Source organism: Electrona antarctica, assembly GCF_951216825.1.
Source record: "Electrona antarctica genome assembly, chromosome: 11".
Lineage (NCBI taxonomy): Eukaryota > Metazoa > Chordata > Actinopteri > Myctophiformes > Myctophidae > Electrona > Electrona antarctica.
The window spans coordinates 2,534,126-2,558,909 of NC_136792.1; the positions used below are offsets into that span (position 1 = coordinate 2,534,126).

The following is a 24,784-nucleotide window of genomic DNA, read 5'->3' on the forward strand; positions in this document are numbered from 1 at the left end:
CTGCTAGCACGCAGAGCTTAACTCATTTTGGGGGAAAAAAGAAAAAAAATGAAAGAAATGTTTTTCTCCTCTGGTGAAAAGCTGGAATATGTGCGATGGCAGGCTCTCAGTCAAATCTGGTCACATATATTAGTATAGAATTTTGTCAACAAATAGACACCCATTAAGACTGATACATTGTTATAACTTTAACATCGGGAAAGCATCCGTGTCATTGTATAGAACTATAGACTATAGATGTTGCCTATCGTCACCATCTTAACACAGAGTATGTCAAGAACGTGGAATTCCGTTTCATTCTCCACCCCCTGCCTGTGCCAGAATGTAAAAAACAGTCTTTCTTTAATGTCATTTATTCCAGTAATTCAAAATAATTGTTTTTTTTTTGTTTTTTTTTACTCACATGTTAGTACATAAACTAGCACTGATGCTAGCGCTGATGCTAGCACTGATGCTACCGCTGATGCTAGCACTGATGCTAGCGCTGATGCTAGCGCTGATGCTAGCACTGATGCTACCGCTGATGCTAGCACTGATGCTAGCGCTGATGCTACCGCTGATGCTAGCACTGATGCTAGCGCTGATGCTAGCACTGATGCTACCGCTGATGCTAGCACTGATGCTAGCACTGATGCTAGCGCTGATGCTAGCACTGATGCTAGCGCTGATGCTAGCGCTGATGCTAGCACTGATGCTAGCGCTGCTGCTCCTATCATGACTAACAATAACAATAATAACTTAGGTTTTCTTTAGATCTCCTCCCTACCCGGAAGGAGGAGTGAACTCGCCTCATGCGATTTTGAGCAACTTAATGCAAGTGGATGGGAGGAGAAATACGGTGCCGTCTCTATTAATATATACTCTAGTCTAGGCCGTCAGGCTTCGGGACTCGAACCCGTGGCACGCCGTCCGGCTGGCTCGGCAGCCCAGGTGCCCAGACGGTTGAGCTAACTGAGTTTAAACAGTTTCATGATTACATTTTAGAAGTCATTGAGAGAGCGAGAGAGATTATGTTGGAAGCCACTTGAATGCCAAACAGTGTGCAGATTGCAGAACGAGATGCACACCACCGTCCTCGAGGATGCAGGCTGCCTGAGGACCAGCTTTCCAACCTTTTCCGTTTCTCATATCGGGCTGATCACAACAGGGACCATTATCCTATTTAGACCTGAGGACGATTCTACAAATGTCTTCTAAATCCTGACAGTTTTATGAAAAAACCCATGTTTCTAGGTCAGTGGTTCTCAAACATTTTCATGTCAAGGACCCCCAAGATTATTATGTAATTGGCCGCCGACCCCCATCTGAAAATATGTTTGTTGTTCCAGGGACCCCCCCCCCCCCAGAAGCAAAGATATGAGTTAAAAAACGTTGGCTCTGAAAGAATATATATCCAAAGATTTACGGCATATTTTCACGATTTTTCAAAAATAGAAGACCTACAAGCTCGTAGCGCGGCACTCGGTGCCGCGCTACGAGCTTGTAGATCTGCTATTTTTCAACAGCTAAAGTATAACATAATGCTTAGTTGAAACACCAAAAGGGGTTCCCGCCCAAGGTGGGTTATAAAGGGCCGCTCTGAATGGAGTTTGGCTTTGGCTCCAATCCAACACGCCATCAGTGGTCGGGCCTGCATTGTGAATAGAATGCTATACGCTCTAGGCTCAATGCATAAATCATGAGCTGATCGAGAGTCCGAAAAAGAGAAGATTTTTTTGTGGTGTAGTATACGTTCTCAAAGTTATTCCATGCACTCTCTTAGTCTCTTGGTAGTATATACATATACTACGAGCTAAATTGAAGCCATCCTTGCTCTAGAAAGCGCCAATGTTTCCATCTAAACCACCGGATAATCAGCAAAGACCTCCGAACATCGGGCATTTTATCCTTGGTTGGATTCCTTCTGACGGAACGTTACGTCACAAGCAGTTAAAGCGGTAAAAGGCAACTTCACCCCTTTTGCAACCAGATCTTATTTTAATGTTTGTTTGGGAGACAAGAAACACTTTCCTGGGGTTTTTTGATGTGGGTAATTTGTGTTTTTAGATATTTCAGTATTTCAAAGTGTCCATGGACTCCATGATGTCATGGACACTGCATGGACTCACTTACTTCCTGGACTACATCAAGGAAGCTCTGAGAAGGAAGAGAAGTGGTCACGTGACTGGGCTGCGCCATGACACTTTCATGGACACTTTCATGGGAGCCAAACTCACACCGGAAGTGCAATGAATACATGGCAGTGAATGGAGCCGGCTGGACCAGCTCATAACAAACATTATTTATGAACAATTGAGACCTTTTGTAAAGTAATCACTTCTGGAAAATAACAGAAGACATATCACAGGTTGTTTTCTAATCACTTGCTTTTCGATGTGTACAGAGTGCACAGTATAATTGTATCTGAGGATCTAAACAGCAGCAGACCATCGTTTCTGGCTCCGAAGTATCGCGAGATTTGGCTGCCAGACAGGAAACGGTGGGAAGTCTCGCGATACTTGGTACGTTCAGAAAGGTACTTTGTGCTCTTTAGATACCCCTATAAAAATGACACAGTCTACACATCGAAAAGCAACACAGCAGACAATAATGTGTTACATGTCTTCTGTTATTTTCCAGAAGTGATTTACTTGACCTTTACTCTGAAAGTGAATGTGTTGATATATTTTTTTTGCAAACACTATTACAAAACATAATCAGCATAATAACTGCAAATAGATCAAATTAAATGGATATTTGCAAAAGCCCTATAGGGGGAGGGGCATACAACAGAAGTCCTGCCCTATTATATATTATATATACAGACAGCCTGTAGTGGTTACCTGGCTCTTCTCCTGCTGAGAGGAGGACAGCCTGCAGGGGGCGTGAGGTTAATCTCCCATAGCCTGGAGAGGAGGACCCATAGCCTGGGCGTGAGGTTAATCTCCCATGGCCGAGGCAATGGGAAGCAGTTCAGTAAAGAAAGGAAGGAACCGATGAAATAATACAAAAGTTTGAATCTGCCCGGAGGCACGCACGCAGTTTTATTCTGCCCGGAGGCCATATAGCTACACGCCGCACACACACATGCACACGCACACATGCACACGCATGTGCAGGCGCACACACGCACGCACGCAGGCACACGCGCACGCACCACACACACTCACACTCACACACACTCTAATCATCTGTATTCAGGGTGGTGTGTTGGTCGTAAAGCCTCCTTCTCCTCCTTCATGCTCTGATTTCCTTGAATAAATCCCAGAACAATGACGTCTTTCTAATGCAGAAATTAGTATTAATTGAGTCTGCCTGGTTCGATGAAGACTGATTATATAAGACACAGAAGTCAGGGGATGAGTCATCCATCTTAAATACAATGCTACTGAATATTCCATATAGAATTCAAACCTTGCTATGGGATGTAGAACTGAAGGATATTCAACAATATGCCTGATTTGAGACACTCTACAAGCTCACAATATCCTAATTGATGCTTTGAGTCTAGAACGGCTGAGAATAGCAGACCTATACAACGCTCACAAAGCGTTGCATATACGCCGTGTGAGTTTGTAGGTCGGCTATTCTCGGCACGCCAGTGTATCAGGCTTAACAGGCATCTGTCACAGTTCAGAAATGTACATCCTAGTGCTAAAGTGTACACACGCACGCACGCACGCATGCACACAAGCACGCACACACGCACGCACGCACGCACGCACGCACGCACGCACGCACGCACGCACGCACGCACGCACGCACGCACGCACGCACGCACGCACTCACGCACGCACAAAGTTGAACTACTGTAATGGTGAAACTTTAAAAAGCCTTTATTGCAGTTGTCCCTGACATTTTCCTCAGTTGAACCCTTTCAGTTGGTCAATGTCAACATAAGTTTGAATATTAAAAGGACCTGTTTTGCCATTACGAGACCACTGGAGCGTTGCAGCTAAAAGCAGTCCTGAGATGCACTCTGAGATGTTTGAGACGTGTTGCAGTTCCAGCGATGACCACTGGAGCGTTGCAGCTAAAAGCAGTCATGAGATGCACTCTGAGATGTTTGAGACGTGTTGCCAGTGGCGTGCACAGATAGACACTAGGGGGTGCTAGAGCACCCCCTGCCCTTTTGGCAATGTGCCCTTTTGAAAAAAAAAAAAAAAAAAAAAAAATAGCAGACCTACAAGCTCGTAGCGCGCCACTCGGTGGCGCGCTATGAGCTTGTATATCTGCTATTTTTCAATAGCTAAAGCATAACATAATGCTAACACCAAAAGGGGTTCCCGCCCAAAATGGATTAAGGCACAAGGTGCCCTTTTTTAACTTGAGCACCTGCCCCTCTAAATGTCTGTGCACGCCACTGCGTGTTGCAGTTCCAGTGCAGAGGGAGTTAGAGAGGCAGTTAGAGGGGCTGAAATCACGTTAAGAGGAGCACTTTTGGACTAAAATAGCCAAAATAGCAGATCTACAAGCTCACAACGCGTCGCGCTGCGACGCGTTGTGAGCTTGTAGATCTGCTATTTTCGGGGCGCAACCCAGCACAAGATTTCTAAACAAATTTGTTCAACGCAAAAATACTGCGTTCCAAGTTCAGGAGACTTCGGAGGGAAAAAGCAATTCTCCTGAATGCTGCCTTCCTTCTGGCATGGAAAGGAGAGGAGGGGCATTTGCCATCTTTCACCGTGTAGTAAATGCTGCATTCGTGGTCTGGAGAGGGCACTTGTTTTACACACGGGTAAAAGGGCAGGGGCTGAAGCCTCCTTTTGATGTCTCTGTGTGCACGTCCGACGTCCGTGTATATTACCTAGGTATATTTCTGGTTCTTTCTATAAAATATGGGTAACCTGGGAGTTCATGAACAAGTCCAACCCAATGTATTGTGGTGCGATTACACGCAGTGATGTGTGCAAAGCGGGGTGTTTGTAATGAGGCAGCTGCATGTGTGCACCGATAGATATCAGTGAACATGCACCGTGGGAGGACATGGCAGCCATGTAAATAATATCACGGCAATCAATAACTGTCAGAGCGGTGGCTCGTACACGTTTCCTGTTGGCATGCTATAAAGGTGAAGGAGGACTCTGAGTTGCAAGTCGAAAAAATCTCATTTGTATTCTGAGTCAGATGGAGAGGAGAACATGGGAGCATGCGCATACCCTCATGGGAGCATGCGCATACCCTCTATAGAAGATTTGAGAAAGGATTTAATCACATTAGAAATATCATCAGTTGTGCTGATTCTAGTGATGAGACAGAGTTTTGTTTAATGCAATTTCTGTGTGGATGTATGGGCTGTCAAGGCCCAACATGGGAGAATGGATACATAGAGGATATGACACACAGAGGAAGGGCCACTATGGCCCAGCTCTCTCTTTCCATATGATGTTTCAGTGAGCAGAGAGCTTTCCTTTCCCCCTCAAGCCTCATCACATTATTAATACTGCTCTTATAGAGGTCAATGCAATTTTCCTCAGTACAAAATATAGCCTCAACCTTCCAACTTGCAAAAATCCATCATTTCAATATGGTGGTCTATGGCAAAGGTGCAAGGATCTCTTGAAGGGAGACACACTAGTAATGACTAATTCAGAGCGAGGTTTCGCCCCCAGATTAGCGGGACTGGAAACGCCCCCAGAATGTGCCTTGCACCATATGTGACTAAATTTGACTGAGGGACTGCCATTGGATTTTTTAGAATTTTTGTTTTTTCATGATATATGAAAGCAGGGAATCATAGCTTCAAATTGACATATTGGTTGTTCAGTTTGACCCACCAGTTGTGGAGATATGGCTTATAGAGTAATGTCTTGCAAAAAACAGCGAGTTGAGAAAACAGGCTTGAAATGTTCACTTATGTGGTCTCTAACATTACACCTAGCTACATGTTTTGGCATTTATTTCATATTTACAGACATGCTCTAGTATGTGAAGAGTCTGCCTGTGCTATTATCTAATTTATTTCAGACATGCTCTAGTATGTGAAGAGTCTGCCTGTGCTATTATCTAATTTATTTCAGACATGCTCTAGTATGTGAAGAGTCTGCCTGTGCTATTATCTAATTTATTTCAGACATGCTCTAGTATGTGAAGAGTCTGCCTGTGCTATTAACTCATTTATTTCAGACATGCTCTAGTATGTGAAGAGTCTGCCTGTGCTATTAACTAATTTATTTCAGACATGCTCTAGTATGTGAAGAGTCTGCCTGTGCTATTAACTCATTTTGGAAAAAATCGTCTAAATATAGGGCTCTGTCTAAAAGCAGCATTCGTGTTTATCCCTCGCAAGTCAAGATGACCAATAATTGACTTCACGTCGTGTGGGTGGAAGATGGCTGATGAGGCCGGTCCTCGCACGCAATGTCCTGGTGAGGGCATGTGAGGTCTGGGGGCTGCAGAGGGAGGAACCGGCAGGCTCTGGTCTGTCCTAGTGAGGGCATGTGAGGTCTGGGGGCTGAGCTGGTCCCCAGCCAAAGACGTTGAGAACCCCTGCTCCACACCATTGGTTCACAACCTTTTTTATACTGAAGTACCACCTCCGAAAATATCTGGCTCTCCAAGTAGCCTACCACCATAATAACTGATGATAAAATACAGGAGCGTAGACAGCCTATACCTGCCCTTTATGTTCCATTCCTATAAGCCAATAATAATGCTGCTGCTCTGACAAAACTCTGTCTCATCACTAGAATCAGCACAACTGATGATATTTCTAATGTGATTAAATCCTTTCTCAAATCTTCTATAGAGGGTATGCGCATGCTTAAAGTGAATGGCACATCGAGTGGCAAATCGAGTGGCAAAGCAACATGCAAAGTGAGTTTAACATTGTTTAATGTTGTTTAATGCAATTTCTGTGTGGATGTATGGGCTGTCAAGGCCCAACATGGGAGAATGGATACATAGAGGATATGACACACAGAGGAAGGGCCACTATGGCCCAGCTCTCTCTTTCCATATGATGTTTCAGTGAGCAGAGAGCTTTCCTTTCCCCCTCAAGCCTCATCACATTATTAATACTGCTCTTATAGAGGTCAATGCAATTTTCCTCAGTACAAAATATAGCCTCAACCTTCCAACTTGCAAAAATCCATCATTTCAATATGGTGGTCTATGGCAAAGGTGCAAGGATCTCTTGAAGGGAGACACACTAGTAATGACTAATTCAGAGCGAGGTTTCGCCCCCAGATTAGCGGGACTGGAAACGCCCCCAGAATGTGCCTTGCACCATGTGCCTAGAATCAGCACAACTGATGATATTTCTAATGTGATTAAATCCTTTCTCAAATCTTCTATAGAGGGTATGCGCATGCTTAAAGTGAATGGCACATCGAGTGGCAAATCGAGTGGCAAAGCAACATGCAAAGTGAGTTTAACATTGTTTAATGTTGTTTAATGCAATTTCTGTGTGGATGTATGGGCTGTCAAGGCCAGAAAGTAGTTTTTTGCCACTCAGTAGGCGTTCCTGCATAACTTCCTGGTTTGATGATGATGTCCCGTGCATACCCTCTATTAACGGCTAAAGGTGTGATGTCATGTTCATTTCAGCACGGCAAGGACAGCCTACCTGTGGTAATATAAATACTTGTATTTCATTCCACTTTTATAATACCGCACGCACGCACGCACGCACGCACGCACGCACGCACGCACGCACGCACGCACGCACGCACGCACGCACGCACGCACACGCACATGCACACGCACACGCACACGCACACGCACACACACACGCACACACACACCAGGAGGCTGTTCTGTATGCAGAGCTGACATGAAGTTGTGTTGTTTGACACAGTGTGTGGGAGAACTATCTCCATATCTTATGACAGTGTTAAAGTGTTATTAAAGTGTGTGTGCGCTCGCGCCCATTTGTGTGTGATTAAAAAAGATCTGTGTGCATCTCAAAGTGTTCCATTTAGGGCGTGCGTGCGTGTGTGCGTGCGTGTGCGTGTGATGAACGTTGATAGAGTGGGTGGGTGTGCGGCGTCTAAATGTGTTGAGAAAGCACATTCAGTGCCTTTGCCACGCTGCTGCAAACCTTGGATTAGAATGCATCACACAAAGACACCACTGTCAAAAATCGTGTAAGACAAGCACATTGCGTGCGTGCTTGCGTGCGTGCTTGCGTGCGTGCGTGCGTGCGTGCGTGCGTGCGTGCGTGCGTGCGTGCGTGCGTGCGTGCGCTCTAAGCAAACATTAAAAGTCCATAGACATGGCTGCCATATCACTTTAAACCGAAAGCCAGAGACGTTGGAGGCACTAGCGTATGGAAGGGATGTAGCCTTGCAGCTGACACAGCTTTACACAGGGTCAACCCCCCCCCCCCCCCCCCCCCTCTAGGTGGACGGTTTCTAAGCAGTAGAACAGTTAATGCTCAGCATGCTAAATAGCTCTTTATTCTCTATTCTCCATACTTAGCTGAGCTAGCGTGTGAAAACAGGTGTCAACCGACCACAATCCTCACATAATCGCTGTTCATCTCTTGAGAGAGAGAGAAAGAAAGAAAGAAAGAGAGAAAGAAAGAAAGAAAGAAAGAAAGAAAGAAAGAAAGAAAGAAAGAAAGAAAGAAAGAAAGAACGAACGAACGAACGCGTGTAATTCCCCCTGTGGACGCTGTCATGCGGTTGCCATACAGTAATCCTATATCTATTGAAGATGACGGTCTCTGGATCAAGGGAATAATGCACAGGGAAGAACCAAAGCTGTACATGATGCTGTGTATAAACGTTAATTTCACTATCTGGCAACAACCTGCCAGAACAGACAAAGAGCACCAATTAAAGGCAATTTTGTTTCAACACCTGAGCAATTTGTGCACGAAAAATTTCACCCCCTCCATTAACCCTACAACAAGTCCCTCGCACGCTTTAAGAGCCACATGCCACTCAGAACAGGATCTTGGAGGACTTCCCTAGCTGTTGCCATGGTAACTAGTGCACAACACAGTGGAACTCATCAGAGCCGATAATAATAAACCAGGCTTTCCCAGGCTTGCAGATACTTGGGTGGCAACGTTGCCAGAAGGATTTAATGCCGAGAGAGAGGGTTGGAGGAGACTCCCATAGCTACTGTAACACAGGAGAGAGGGTTGGAGGAGACTCCCATAGCTACTGTAACACAGGAGAGAGGGTTGGAGGAGACTCCCATAGCTACTGTAACACAGGAGAGAGGGTTGGAGGAGACTCCCATAGCTACTGTAGAGAGAGGGTTGGAGGAGACTCCCATAGCTACTGTAGAGAGAGGGTTGGAGGAGACTCCCATAGCTACTGTAACACAGGAGAGAGGGTTGGAGGAGACTCCCATAGCTACTGTAGAGAGAGGGTTGGAGGAGACTCCCATAGCTACTGTAGAGAGAGGGTTGGAGGAGACTCCCATAGCTACTGTAGAGAGAGGGTTGGAGGAGACTCCCATAGCTACTGTAACACAGGAGAGAGGGTTGGAGGAGACTCCCATAGCTACTGTAGAGAGGGTTGGAGGAGACTCCCATAGCTACTGTAGAGAGAGGGTTGGAGGAGACTCCCATAGCTACTGTAACACAGGAGAGAGGGTTGGAGGAGACTCCCATAGCTACTGTAACACAGGAGAGAGGGTTGGAGGAGACTCCCATAGCTACTGTAACACTAGAGAGAGGGTTGGAGGAGACTCCCATAGCTACTGTACCACAGGAGAGAGGGTTGGAGGAGACTCCCATAGCTACTGTAACACAGGAGAGAGGGTTGGAGGAGACTCCCATAGCTACTGTAACACAGAGAGAGGGTTGGAGGAGACTCCCATAGCTACTGTAACACTATAGAGAGGGTTGGAGGAGACTCCCATAGCTACTGTAACACAGGAGAGAGGGTTGGAGGAGACTCCCATAGCTACTGTAACACAGGAGAGAGGGTTGGAGGAGACTCCCATAGCTACTGTAACACAGGAGAGAGGGTTGGAGGAGACTCCCATAGCTACTGTAACACAGGAGAGAGGGTTGGAGGAGACTCCCATAGCTACTGTAACACAGTAGAGAGGGTTGGAGGAGACTCCCATAGCTACTGTAACACTATAGAGAGGGTTGGAGGAGACTCCCATAGCTACTGTAACACAGTAGAGAGGGTTGGAGGAGACTCCCATAGCTACTGTAGAGAGAGGGTTGGAGGAGACTCCCATAGCTACTGTAACACAGAGAGAGGGTTGGAGGAGACTCCCATAGCTACTGTAACACAGGAGAGAGGGTTGGAGGAGACTCCCATAGCTACTGTAACACAGAGAGAGGGTTGGAGGAGACTCCCATAGCTACTGTAACACAGGAGAGGGTTGGAGGAGACTCCCATAGCTACTGTACCACAGGAGAGAGGGTTGGAGGAGACTCCCATAGCTACTGTAGTTGGAGGAGACTCCCATAGCTACTGTAACACAGGAGAGAGGGTTGGAGGAGACTCCCATAGCTACTGTAACACAGGAGAGAGGGTTGGAGGAGACTCCCATAGCTACTGTAGGACTATAGAGAGGGTTGGAGGAGACTCCCATAGCTACTGTAGAGAGAGGGTTGGAGGAGACTCCCATAGCTACTGTACCACAGGAGAGAGGGTTGGAGGAGACTCCCATAGCTACTGTACCACAGGAGAGAGGGTTGGAGGAGACTCCCATAGCTACTGTAACACAGGAGAGAGGGTTGGAGGAGACTCCCATAGCTACTGTAACACAGGAGAGAGGGTTGGAGGAGACTCCCATAGCTACTGTAACACAGGAGAGAGGGTTGGAGGAGACTCCCATAGCTACTGTAACACAGGAGAGAGGGTTGGAGGAGACTCCCATAGCTACTGTAACACAGGAGAGAGGGTTGGAGGAGACTCCCATAGCTACTGTAACACTATAGAGAGGGTTGGAGGAGACTCCCATAGCTACTGTAGAGAGAGGGTTGGAGGAGACTCCCATAGCTACTGTAACACAGGAGAGAGGGTTGGAGGAGACTCCCATAGCTACTGTAACACAGGAGAGAGGGTTGGAGGAGACTCCCATAGCTACTGTAACACAGGAGAGAGGGTTGGAGGAGACTCCCATAGCTACTGTAACACAGAGAGAGGGTTGGAGGAGACTCCCATAGCTACTGTAACACAGGAGAGAGGGTTGGAGGAGACTCCCATAGCTACTGTAACACAGGAGAGAGGGTTGGAGGAGACTCCCATAGCTACTGTAGAGAGGGTTGGAGGAGACTCCCATAGCTACTGTAGAGAGAGGGTTGGAGGAGACTCCCATAGCTACTGTAACACAGGAGAGGGTTGGAGGAGACTCCCATAGCTACTGTAACACTAGAGAGAGGGTTGGAGGAGACTCCCATAGCTACTGTACCACAGGAGAGAGGGTTGGAGGAGACTCCCATAGCTACTGTAACACAGGAGAGAGGGTTGGAGGAGACTCCCATAGCTACTGTAACACAGGAGAGAGGGTTGGAGGAGACTCCCATAGCTACTGTAACACCAGAGAGAGGGTTGGAGGAGACTCCCATAGCTACTGTAACACAGGAGAGGGTTGGAGGAGACTCCCATAGCTACTGTAACACAGAGAGAGGGTTGGAGGAGACTCCCATAGCTACTGTAACACAGGAGAGGGTTGGAGGAGACTCCCATAGCTACTGTAGAGAGAGGGTTGGAGGAGACTCCCATAGCTACTGTAACACAGGAGAGAGGGTTGGAGGAGACTCCCATAGCTACTGTAACACAGGAGAGAGGGTTGGAGGAGACTCCCATAGCTACTGTAACACAGGAGAGGGTTGGAGGAGACTCCCATAGCTACTGTAACACAGGAGAGGGTTGGAGGAGACTCCCATAGCTACTGTAACACAGGAGAGAGGGTTGGAGGAGACTCCCATAGCTACTGTAACACAGGAGAGAGGGTTGGAGGAGACTCCCATAGCTACTGTAACACTATAGAGAGGGTTGGAGGAGACTCCCATAGCTACTGTAACACAGGAGAGGGTTGGAGGAGACTCCCATAGCTACTGTAACACAGGAGAGGGTTGGAGGAGACTCCCATAGCTACTGTAACACAGGAGAGGGTTGGAGGAGACTCCCATAGCTACTGTAGAGAGAGGGTTGGAGGAGACTCCCATAGCTACTGTAACACCAGAGAGAGGGTTGGAGGAGACTCCCATAGCTACTGTAACACAGGAGAGAGGGTTGGAGGAGACTCCCATAGCTACTGTAACACAGGAGAGAGGGTTGGAGGAGACTCCCATAGCTACTGTAACACAGGAGAGAGGGTTGGAGGAGACTCCCATAGCTACTGTAACACAGGAGAGAGGGTTGGAGGAGACTCCCATAGCTACTGTAACACAGGAGAGAGGGTTGGAGGAGACTCCCATAGCTACTGTAACACCAGAGAGAGGGTTGGAGGAGACTCCCATAGCTACTGTAGAGAGAGGGTTGGAGGAGACTCCCATAGCTACTGTAGAGAGAGGGTTGGAGGAGACTCCCATAGCTACTGTAGAGAGAGGGTTGGAGGAGACTCCCATAGCTACTGTAGAGAGAGGGTTGGAGGAGACTCCCATAGCTACTATAGAGAGAGGGTTGGAGGAGACTCCCATAGCTACTGTAGAGAGAGGGTTGGAGGAGACTCCCATAGCTACTGTAACACAGGAGAGAGGGTTGGAGGAGACTCCCATAGCTACTGTAGAGAGAGGGTTGGAGGAGACTCCCGTAGCTACTGTAGAGAGAGGGTTGGAGGAGACTCCCATAGCTACTGTAGTTGGAGGAGACTCCCATAGCTACTGTAGTTGGAGGAGACTCCCATAGCTACTGTAGTTGGAGGAGACTCCCATAGCTACTGTAGAGAGAGGGTTGGAGGAGACTCCCATAGCTACTGTAGTTGGAGGAGACTCCCATAGCTACTGTAGTTGGAGGAGACTCCCATAGCTACTGTAGAGAGAGGGTTGGAGGAGACTCCCATAGCTACTGTAGTTGGAGGAGACTCCCATAGCTACTGTAGTTGGAGGAGACTCCCATAGCTACTGTAACACCAGAGAGAGGGTTGGAGGAGACTCCCATAGCTACTGTAGAGAGAGGGTTGGAGGAGACTCCCATAGCTACTGTAACACAGGAGAGAGGGTTGGAGGAGACTCCCATAGCTACTGTAACACAGGAGAGAGGGTTGGAGGAGACTCCCATAGCTACTGTAGAGAGAGGGTTGGAGGAGACTCCCATAGCTACTGTAGAGAGAGGGTTGGAGGAGACTCCCATAGCTACTGTAACACTATAGAGAGGGTTGGAGGAGACTCCCATAGCTACTGTAACACTATAGAGAGGGTTGGAGGAGACTCCCATAGCTACTGTAACACCAGAGAGAGGGTTGGAGGAGACTCCCATAGCTACTGTAACACCAGAGAGAGGGTTGGAGGAGACTCCCATAGCTACTGTAACACAGGAGAGAGGGTTGGAGGAGACTCCCATAGCTACTGTAACACAGGAGAGAGGGTTGGAGGAGACTCCCATAGCTACTGTAACACTATAGAGAGGGTTGGAGGAGACTCCCATAGCTACTGTAACACAGGAGAGAGGGTTGGAGGAGACTCCCATAGCTACTGTAACACAGGAGAGAGGGTTGGAGGAGACTCCCATAGCTACTGTAACACAGGAGAGAGGGTTGGAGGAGACTCCCATAGCTACTGTAGAGAGAGGGTTGGAGGAGACTCCCATAGCTACTGTAGAGAGAGGGTTGGAGGAGACTCCCATAGCTACTGTAGAGAGAGGGTTGGAGGAGACTCCCAAAGCTACTGTAGTTGGAGGAGACTCCCATAGCTACTGTAGTTGGAGGAGACTCCCATAGCTACTGTAGAGAGGGTTCTAGGAGACTCCCATAGCTACTGTAGTTGGAGGAGACTCCCATAGCTACTGTAGAGAGGGTTCTAGGAGACTCCCATAGCTACTGTAGAGAGGGTTCTAGGAGACTCCCATAGCTACTGTAGAGAGGGCTCTAGGAGACTCCCATAGCTACTGTAGAGAGAGGGTTGGAGGAGACTCCCATAGCTACTGTAACACAGAGAGAGGGTTGGAGGAGACTCCCATAGCTACTGTAACACCAGAGAGAGGGTTGGAGGAGACTCCCATAGCTACTGTAGAGAGGGTTCTAGGAGACTCCCATAGCTACTGTAGAGAGGGCTCTAGGAGACTCCCATAGCTACTGTAGAGAGAGGGTTGGAGGAGACTCCCATAGCTACTGTAGAGAGGGTTCTAGGAGACTCCCATAGCTACTGTAGAGAGGGTTGGAGGAGACTCCCATAGCTACTGTAGTTGGAGGAGACTCCCATAGCTACTGTAGTTGGAGGAGACTCTCATAGCTACTGTAGTTGGAGGAGACTCCCATAGCTACTGTAGTTGGAGGAGACTCCCATAGCTACTGTAGTTGGAGGAGACTCCCATAGCTACTGTAGTTGGAGGAGACTCTCATAGCTACTGTAGTTGGAGGAGACTCTCATAGCTACTGTAGTTGGAGGAGACTCTCATAGCTACTGTAGTTGGAGGAGACTCCCATAGCTACTGTAGTTGGAGGAGACTCCCATAGCTACTGTAGTTGGAGGAGACTCTCATAGCTACTGTAGTTGGAGGAGACTCCCATAGCTACTGTAGTTGGAGGAGACTCCCATAGCTACTGTAGTTGGAGGAGACTCCCATAGCTACTGTAGTTGGAGGAGACTCTCATAGCTACTGTAGTTGGAGGAGACTCTCATAGCTACTGTAGTTGGAGGAGACTCTCATAGCTACTGTAGTTGGAGGAGACTCTCATAGCTACTGTAGTTGGAGGAGACTCCCATAGCTACTGTAGTTGGAGGAGACTCCCATAGCTACTGTAGTTGGAGGAGACTCCCATAGCTACTGTAGTTGGAGGAGACTCTCATAGCTACTGTAGTTGGAGGAGACTCTCATAGCTACTGTAGTTGGAGGAGACTCCCATAGCTACTGTAGTTGGAGGAGACTCCCATAGCTACTGTAGTTGGAGGAGACTCCCATAGCTACTGTAGTTGGAGGAGACTCTCATAGCTACTGTAGTTGGAGGAGACTCCCATAGCTACTGTAGTTGGAGGAGACTCCCATAGCTACTGTAGTTGGAGGAGACTCCCATAGCTACTGTAGTTGGAGGAGACTCCCATAGCTACTGTAGTTGGAGGAGACTCCCATAGCTACTGTAGTTGGAGGAGACTCCCATAGCTACTGTAGTTGGAGGAGACTCCCATAGCTACTGTAGAGAGAGGGTTGGAGGAGACTCCCATAGCTACTGTAGTTGGAGGAGACTCCCATAGCTACTGTAGTTGGAGGAGACTCCCGTAGCTACTGTAGTTGTAGGAGACTCCCATAGCTACTGTAGTTGGAGGAGACTCCCATAGCTACTGTAGTTGGAGGAGACTCCCATAGCTACTGTAGTTGGAGGAGACTCCCATAGCTACTGTAGTTGGAGGAGACTCCCATAGCTACTGTAGTTGGAGGAGACTCCCATAGCTACTGTAGTTGGAGGAGACTCCCATAGCTACTGTAGTTGGAGGAGACTCCCATAGCTACTGTAGTTGGAGGAGACTCCCATAGCTACTATAGTTGGAGGAGACTCCCATAGCTACTGTAGTTGGAGGAGACTCCCATAGCTACTGTAGTTGGAGGAGACTCCCATAGCTACTGTAGTTGGAGGAGACTCCCATAGCTACTGTAGTTGGAGGAGACTCCCATAGCTACTGTAGTTGGAGGAGACTCCCATAGCTACTATAGTTGGAGGAGACTCCCATAGCTACTGTAGTTGGAGGAGACTCCCATAGCTACTGTAGTTGGAGGAGACTCCCGTAGCTACTGTAGTTGGAGGAGACTCTCATAGCTACTGTAGTTGGAGGAGACTCTCATAGCTACTGTAGTTGGAGGAGACTCCCATAGCTACTGTAGTTGGAGGAGACTCTCATAGCTACTATAGTTGGAGGAGACTCCCATAGCTACTGTAGTTGGAGGAGACTCCCATAGCTACTGTAGTTGGAGGAGACTCTCATAGCTACTGTAGTTGGAGGAGACTCTCATAGCTACTGTAGTTGGAGGAGACTCTCATAGCTACTGTAGTTGGAGGAGACTCTCATAGCTACTCCCATAGCTACTGAACAAGAGGCTTCTGGAAACACTTCCATGCCTCTATATGTCAGCCAATAATGCAATAAATCGACTCCCTCACTTGCAGTAACTATGAAATAGAATATAGATCGCTGTTAATATTCCCAATTCAACTTGGACACTCAGGCATGAAGGAAGCATGAGTTCAAGTCCGTTGCTCTCCCCATGTCCCCCATATATGGGGACTAGGTTGGCGGAGGGTGTGTAGAGCCCAGGATCACATTAGATAATTGACACAGGGGTGAAAAATGGGTTACAAAAATTGTGGGATAAAAAAAATATATTCCCAATTCACATTTCTTCATCATAAATACTTTTCTTGCGTCAACCAAACATTTTCCAAATGTATGTTAATGTCGATATTTATCTTTTCCAAAAATGTATTTTTAACTGATGCCATAAATTTGATTAGCACCATCAACAGAAGAAACGTGCGATTCAAACTGTCAAAGAATAAACTTCCCTCGGAGCCACATTTTCTATCTATACTCTGGAGCTAAATTTACCCTTTTCATTCCAGTGTAGTAACCGGGCCGTGCTGTTGCCTGGCAATCTAGCAAACGCACTCATTCCTCGTCTCTTCCTCAAGTTCAGTGTCGTTTCTTCACCAACCAGCTAAAAGTCCTCCAACGCTGTCATGTTTTACGTTTTTCCTCACATTCAGCTCACCGAGCTCATCCCTATATACTGCAATTAAATATTCATCATTCAAAGCTGATTAGGTTTAGCACCTCTTATTTTATTTTTTATTTTTTTGAGTGGTGTAAACCACTCCTACAACTGGCTTTGTTAGTATGTCTGTGCAGAAAAAATGAGCATGGTTGCTACGGTCACCCAGTTCACCCGGGTGTGATTTCATTACGTCAGACATTACGTCAGACCACAGCTGATCAGTCTATATAAGACCTTACACCACTCAGTTCACACGGGTGTGATTTTTTAAAATGACCTCTGTTACCATCATTTTGTCAACAGCTCATCCTTCACAGCTGTTGCTGTTGATTCACACTCACAGACAAGCGTCTCAGGAGGAATGCCAACACACCAAAACACCAAAACACCAAAACACCAACACACCAAAACACAGACAAGCGTCTCAGGAGGAATGCCAACACGCCAAAACACAGACAAGCGTCTCAGGAGGAATGCCAACACGCCAAAACACAGACAAGCGTCTCAGGAGGAATGCCAACACACCAAAACACAGACAAGCGTCTCAGGAGGAATGCCAACACGCCAAAACACCAAAACACATGAAAACGTTTTGAGAACCAACTGCCGTGACAAAGGTATTTGGACAGACCTGTAGACGAGCGTGTCGTCCCCGGAGCTGTTGTATTGGACCTGGAACATCCTGACTCCCAGCGCCGTCGTCTGACTGGTCCACCGGATGAGGGCGGAGTTCCCCGTTAGCTCCACCAATGAGACCCTTCGATCCGCGCCCCCTCCTCTCGTCTCGTTGCTGGGCGTCGCCGCCTTGGCGGAGGTGAGGATGTCGGAGGGGGCGGGCTCAGAGGAGGAGGGGTCTCGGCTGCGGCTCGTGCTGTTGGCCAGGTGGGGCATCGCCGTGACGACTAGCTCCACCCTCCCCGTGGACTCTCCCGCGGCGTTGGAGGCGATGCACGTGAAGTTCCCAGAATCCTTCAGGGCCGTCACGTTGATCTCCAGGCTTCCGTTGGGGAGCACCATGGTTCTACAGCCGATGGGAAGTTAACAGACAAGAACATACATTAACCACTTTGACCCATTTAGACCTGAGGACGATTCTACAAATGTCTTCTAAATCCTGAAAGTTTTCTGAAAAACCCATGTTTCTATGTCGTTCTCAAACATTTTCATGTCAAGGACCCCCAATAAAATATTTAATTGGCTGCCGACTAAAGTATAACATAATGCTTAAAACACCAAAAGGGGTTCCCGCCCAAAATAGGTTAACCACTTAAACCTGTAACACCCAGCGTTGCAATAATACAACATATTTTAATTAATTAATACATTAATAACAAAAATTTAAAATGTTATTTTTTCACCTAATCGTCATCATTGATGTTCATTGCAATGCCATTGCAAAGCCATTGGTCATGATATTTGCATATAAATACCCCCCACAGAGGCTGAAATTCACACAAATAAAAAATCTCTGAACAATTTTTAACCTATGACCTTTGACCCTGATAAAAGTAACTAAAATAACTAATATATGTTTTTTTGTGATCATTAGAATGTCTAGAACATGTTTATTGTGAAAGATATCCCCAAAATGTAAATTATAAATGTATTATTATTATTTTAATAATTATTATAATGTGCATTTGGAAGTCACTCAGTAAATGTGACTACGTAAAGAGTGTAAATTATCACAGGTGTGCTTGGTCAACCTCGCTTGGATAAATGAAGATAATAATGAGAACCTGGAGCCATTGGAGATCAGTCGTCCTTCGGGGCTGATCCAGTGGACCTCGGGTTCTGGGTCGCCATTGGCTTTGCACTTCAGGCTGGCAGGCTGGCCCTCCAGGGCCACCGTACGCGGCGACTTACGGGTCAACACCGGAGGATCACAGATAAACTCCTACGGAAACAATCAGAGTTAAATGGTAAATGGTGTATTTATATAGCGCCTTTATCCAAGGCGCTTTACATAGATTGTGCATTACATTCACCCATTCACACACACATTCATACACCGATGGCGGCGGAAGCCATGCAAGGTACCAACCAGCACATCGGGAGCAATTTGGGGTTCAGTGTCTTGCCCAAGGACACTTCGACATGTAGACAGGAGGAGACGGGATTCGAACCGCCGACCCATGGATCATTGGACGACCTGCTCTACCTCCTGAGCCACAGTCACAAGTTTAAAAAAAAAACAATATATCTTCATACATAATCTCGTTTTTTTAAAAGCTTTGATGTTTATGAGAGAAAATAATTGTATGTATGAAGTACAACTGTTTCTTCAGTGTCACTATCATGTTTAAATGACTGTAAAGAAGAGAGGATTTGTCGTGACGCATTATGGAGCTCAAAGTAGGGTTTAATGCCGGGATCCCGGGATTTCGGGTCTCCCGGGCATAGGTCACGCAATTTCCCGCCCGGAAATTTCTTCGGGACCCGTCGTCCCGGAGTTTTTTTTTTTTCTTGTAGGGAAATTACACTAAAGGGGTTTTCACACAGTGCGCGTTCTTTCCCCTTATCTATGAGTGATCAAATGTCCAATCTGAACCCTCCCATCATTTTCAAACATGTTTGATGATATTTATATGGAATTATGGATTACACTCGAGGGCTGCAATGGGAACTGGAGCCAGCGGGACCCAACGTAAATGTTGGCGGCGCGGGCGGTATTTAAATAGCCTACCTGCGGACGGGCAGGCACGGCCGGTCAAGATGAAATCAGTGGGACCCCGCAAATCCTGCATCCTCCCGCAATTAATCAGATAGGGCCTACAGAGTTTATATACACTTTAGCAAAATATGAATGTCTGACAGTCAGACATCTTCAGGCACGCTCCCAAAGCTGCTGCACCTGTCAATCATTAGCCTAATCAGTCACTCTGTGAGAATTGTGTGTTTTACGGACGGAGCGAGGAGTTTCCTTTCTCTGTGATGGACATTGTCACTTTTTGCTTTTGCCTGCATGTGTGCAGCAATAACGTGAAACGGAACACAAACAAAGATGAGTAGGCTACACTTTGTTTTATAATAACCACCAGCACGCAGCGTCTCTCTCTCTCTCTCTCTCTCTCTCTCTCTCTCCATCTCTCTCTCTCGCTCTCTCTCTCTAATAATCAGTGTGCTGTGCACTGGACGTGCTGGCTAATTTAACACCCAATCGGACTTTTCATAAAGTACAAAGCGGGATGATCACATTCTCTGCAGCGGAGAAGGGGTCCGGGGACCCACTGCATGCTCAAAGGGTGAAAGACCATAGCTAAGGTATCTATGTGAAAGACGTGAGGTCGTTTATTTTTTTCCCCGTGCTTAGTCACATTAGTGCAAACTCCTGTGTCCCTTTTTCTGAATAGCGTAGTAGGCCTAATACATTATTAATATTTTAATGTAATACTTTTATTGTAGGCTATATGTTCATATTTCGTTCAAATAAAACGTTTTAAACCAAAAAATATCACTATTCTATTGAACATATGAAGTATCTATACATATAAATGCATTTTGGTGGGCACTTTTTTTCTTTTTTTTCTGACGGGAATTCCCGCGGGAGCCCGGGAAAAGGTCCGCAAATTCCCGGGAATTAAAATGAGCCAAATCCGGGAAAATATTAAACCCTAGCTCAAAGTGAAAAAGATAACTTCTATTTAGACCACAAGCTTGCATATTTTGCTCAATTAAGCCTAAAGTACAATCCACTTATCTCAAAACAATGTTTGCATTATGTATCTTAGGCATTTTGTCATGGAAAACATCCCTCATTTTGAGTCCAACTTGTGAGAAACTTGAATTGCTTTTCTCTTGAATTAGATTATAAGAAGCTTACCTCCAAATGTGTGAATTTATTTTCTAAAGATTGTATATCTGACAACGGTATTAAACCATTCTTGGCAGGAACCCCTTTTGGTGTTTTAAGCATTAGGCTATGTTATACTTTTGAAAAATAGCAGATCTACAAGCTCGTAGCGCGGCACAGAGTGCAGCGCTACGAGCTTGTAGGTCTGCTATTTTTGAAAAATCGTGAAAATGTGGCACAAATCTTTGAATATATATTCTTTCAGAAGACTTTTTATTTATTTTGACGTCAGGCCTAACCATACTCAACTCAACTCAACTTTATTTATATAGCACATTTATCATCACCAGGTCAACCAAAGTGCTGCACAGGTTACAAGAAAACAAGAGAGCAAACAATGCAATATAAACCAAAATCAAAACATTAAAACTTAAAGGACCACTTCACCACTTTTCAACCTATCTTCATATACTAGTCCTCACTAATAATCATGATAAAATGGCTACCATTTTTTTCTACTCAGTCTGTGTCTCATAGGAGGACTGTGGGCAGTTCAGAAACCCGTCCACCAGTGACATCATCGATGGGGAATCCAAGCTATTAGAAACTGCAGGCTTTCTAGTCCTGAAAAGTTGTAATGCGAAAATGGAAGCCATCGTTCTCAACATTTTTGTAAAAAAATATTGTTTAAAAAAATCTGCCTAACGATGATGTCACTGGTGGACGGGTTTCTGAACTGCCCACAGCCCTCCTATGAGAAGCAGACTGAGTAGAAAAAAATGGTAGCCATTTTATCATGATTATTAGTGAGGACCAATTATATGAAGATGGGTTGAAAAGTGGTGAAGTGGTCCTTTAAGCAGGCAAGAACATATATTCTTTCAGAGCGAACGTTTTTTAACTCAAATCTTTGCTTCTGCAGAGTCCCTGGAATCACATATTTTTAGATGGTAGTCAGCGGCCAATTACAAGGCTTTGAGTTTGAGAACCACTGATATAGAAAAATAGGGTTTTCACGAAACTGTCATGATTTAGAGGACATTTTGTAGAATCTGGTCTCAGCTCTGAATGGGTTAAAGGGAAATCAATGCTGTGTTGCCTGTTAAAATATGGACCACCGTACCTTCCTGCATCCATCGTTGTTCAATAAACAGCAGACACAGGTTAATTCAGTTCAACGTGATTCAACGTTTTCATTATTCTAAGGTCATGTTGCATACATTTTACCTCTGTGTGTCTCCCACAATGTGGGATCAATGTCAACCAAATTATGGTACTTGCACTTATTTTGGGACTGTCCAGTAATTCATCCATTTTTGGTCAATATTTTGTTTGTTTTCCGGATGTTTATCACGGAACTCTCTCTCTCTCTCCTGACAGGAACTCTCTCTCTCTCTCCTGAAAGGAACTTGGCTCTCCGCGGATGCTCGGAGGACTCTTTTCAGACAGCTTTATTGATGTTCATAGTAATGGATAAACAACTTATTCTCAAAGACTGGAACGTAGCGACTTCACCAATTCTTCGTAAAGTGGTTGCATAAATTGGATATCCTCATAGGAAAAAATAAATAAAACTGGTCAATATGAATGGCTGTAAACTCGGTGTCTCTTTTTGTAATATTAAACTTTCGTTTCTTATTTTTTGGAGTCTTCACATGGTCCTAATTATGATGCTTTAGGTGCTGCTGCACAGGGCTCCAACCTTGGCCCCCCCAAGGCGGGGTTTGGGAGGGGAGGCGGGTCACCAAACGGTCGGGGGGTGGTGGGGGACATAGTTCTCATGTCTTGTTTTTGTCCTCTTTTTTGAGTGGTGTAAACCACTCCTACAACTGGCTTTGTTCGTTTACGTGTCTGTCTGTCTGTCTGTCTGTTCGTACCAAAAAATGAGCACGGTTGCTATGGTCACCCAGTTCACACGGGTGTGATTTAATTACGTCAGACATTACGTCAGACCACAGCTGATCAGTCTATATAAGACCTTACACCACTCAGTTCACACGGGTGTGATTTTTTCTTATTGTATGGATTTTGGCCAGGCCAGAAATGGATTTGGACAGGCGGACGCCTGCCCTCGCCTTATTGTAGATACGCCTCTGAGACAAACCTGTGCTTAATTATAACTTTCCCTCGTCAAACACGAGGTAATTAATTGTAGAACTCTCCCAATAACGAGTTATACACAAGTTACGTTTTCATTGTTTAATTTGCGTTTTTAATACGTTTTAAGACTAAGTGGGATATAGGTGACGCGTTCGGATGATGTCATCGCAAAAAAATAATTCAGTCGCACTGGCATGCAAAGGCTTCTGGGAAATTGAGGCCCAATGTATTCCAATGGCGGCGGTGGCGCCGTGCAACGGACGCCACTTTGGATTATTTCTCAAAACTACGACAAATGGATCACACCATTTTTAAGAAGATTTTCTTGAAAAGGAACGATGATCGGGTCGGCGCGGTGGTTCTTCAAAGGTTAGTGAAGTCTAGGCAGTCAATGGGGCATTGCCATTCATTTATTTCCGCAGTCAAACTGTTAATACCATTCTGGGCAGGAACCCCTTTTGGTGTTTTAAGCATTATGTTATGCTTTAGCTATTGAAAAATAGCAGATCTACAAGCTCATAGCGCGCCACCGAGTGGCGCGCTACGAGCTTGTAGGTCTGCTATTTTTGAAAAATCGTGAAAATGTGGCACAAATCTTTGAATATATATTTCAGAGCGAACATTTTTAACTAAAATATTGGCTTCTGTGAGGTCCCTGGAACTACATATTTTGAGATGGGGGTCCGTGGCCCAATAGAGATAATCCTGGGGGTCCTTGACATGAAAAAGGTTGAGCCCCACTGACATAAAAAAAAATAGGATTTAGAAGACTTTTTTTTAATCGACTTCAGTCCAAAATGGGTTAATTTACTTGTATTGATCCTATAAACAATTTAATATAGGTCTAGTTTTTTCCCACCAATGTTGGAGCTCTGGCTCATGGACTAAGAACCAAAAAGAACTGAACCGGTTCCCGTTGGGAACCCAACCGGTGGAAAGGGGGTCGCAGTGGCAGTGTAAGTCCAGTCCCCATGCACGTACCTCTTCAGGTATGGTCCAGAAGTACTTGGAGCTGAGGTCCGGAGGCGAGGCGCAGGTCTCCAGGTCGTCCTCCCGGGTCAGTCTTCTCAACCAGAGCAGTTCACAGTTGCAGTGCAGAGGGTTCCCCCCGAAACTCATCACCAGGGACGAGTGCGGGGAACCTTTGGACTTGGCGTACACGGGGATTCTCAGGAACAGCGGGTCAGGGGGGATCTTCTTCAACTTGTTAGAAGTCATATCCAGCCTGCAGAGAAACGTGTGCGTGCGTGTGTGTGTGTGTGTGTGTGTGCGGGTGTGTGCGTGTGCGCGTGTGGCGGGGGTGTGGGGAGGGGGCATGTGAGGGAGAGGGAGAGAGAGGGAGACAGAGAGAGAGAGAGAGAGGGAGAGAGAGAGGGAGAGAGAGGAGAGAGAGAGAGAGATCAGCAATTGTCAGCAAGACTTCTTATAAATGTGGCTCTTGTTTAGCACATCACGTACCATCCATCATGATAAAAAGGAAACTTGATCCTTACTCTATGGAAGGGGACTGGCTGGCTGGCTGGTCACTGGAAACCCCAGGTCCACATTGGAGCCAGTTGGTTCTCATGTGACTCATTCATTTTATTTTGATTTTTTTTTTTTAAGATATTAACAAAACGGTGAATCTGACACTGACGTCTGCAGCCGGTTAATGGGTTTTCACTTATATCACATTGTCTGTAAAAGTCAAAGTTCAAAGTCGTACTATTTGTCACCGCAGTGAAATTTGTTCTCCGCATTTGACCCATCTTTTGGAGCGGTGAGCCGCAGCCAAGGAGCGGTGAGCTGCAGCCAAGGAGCGGTGAGCTGCAGCGTGCGCCCCTTCGATGCTGAGTGCCAAGCAGGGAGGCATTGGGTCCCATTTTTACAGTCTTTGGTATATGACCCAGCCAGGGGATCGAACCCCCGACCTCCCAGTTTCAGGGCGGACACTCTAACCACAAGGCCATCTCTCACCTGGCCAGTATGTGGAGGTTGGTGAAGACCCCCATCCATCCATCCACCCACCATCCATCCACCCACCATCCATCCACCCACCCACCCACCACCCATCCACCACCCATCCAACCACCACCCATCCATCCACCCACCCCTCCATCTCTCACCTGGCCAGTTTGTGCAGGTT

At 46.3% G+C, this 24,784-nt stretch overlaps 1 protein-coding gene across 1 annotated transcript in view; it reads right to left on the reverse strand.

The window, feature by feature from the left end:
- Positions 1 to 24,650, reverse strand: part of LOC306932987 (leucine-rich repeat and fibronectin type III domain-containing protein 1-like protein) — a gene marked incomplete at both ends in the record, with an annotated part of 154,451 nt that extends 129,801 nt beyond the window's left edge. The window contains 4 exons of the mRNA XM_079514956.1: positions 17,398 to 17,787; positions 18,506 to 18,663; positions 23,641 to 23,884; positions 24,616 to 24,650. Of these exons, the coding sequence (XP_079371082.1) occupies positions 17,398 to 17,787; positions 18,506 to 18,663; positions 23,641 to 23,884; positions 24,616 to 24,650 (827 nt within the window). The remainder of the gene's footprint in view (positions 1 to 17,397; positions 17,788 to 18,505; positions 18,664 to 23,640; positions 23,885 to 24,615) is intronic.
- Between the last annotated feature and the right edge of the window lie 134 nt (positions 24,651 to 24,784).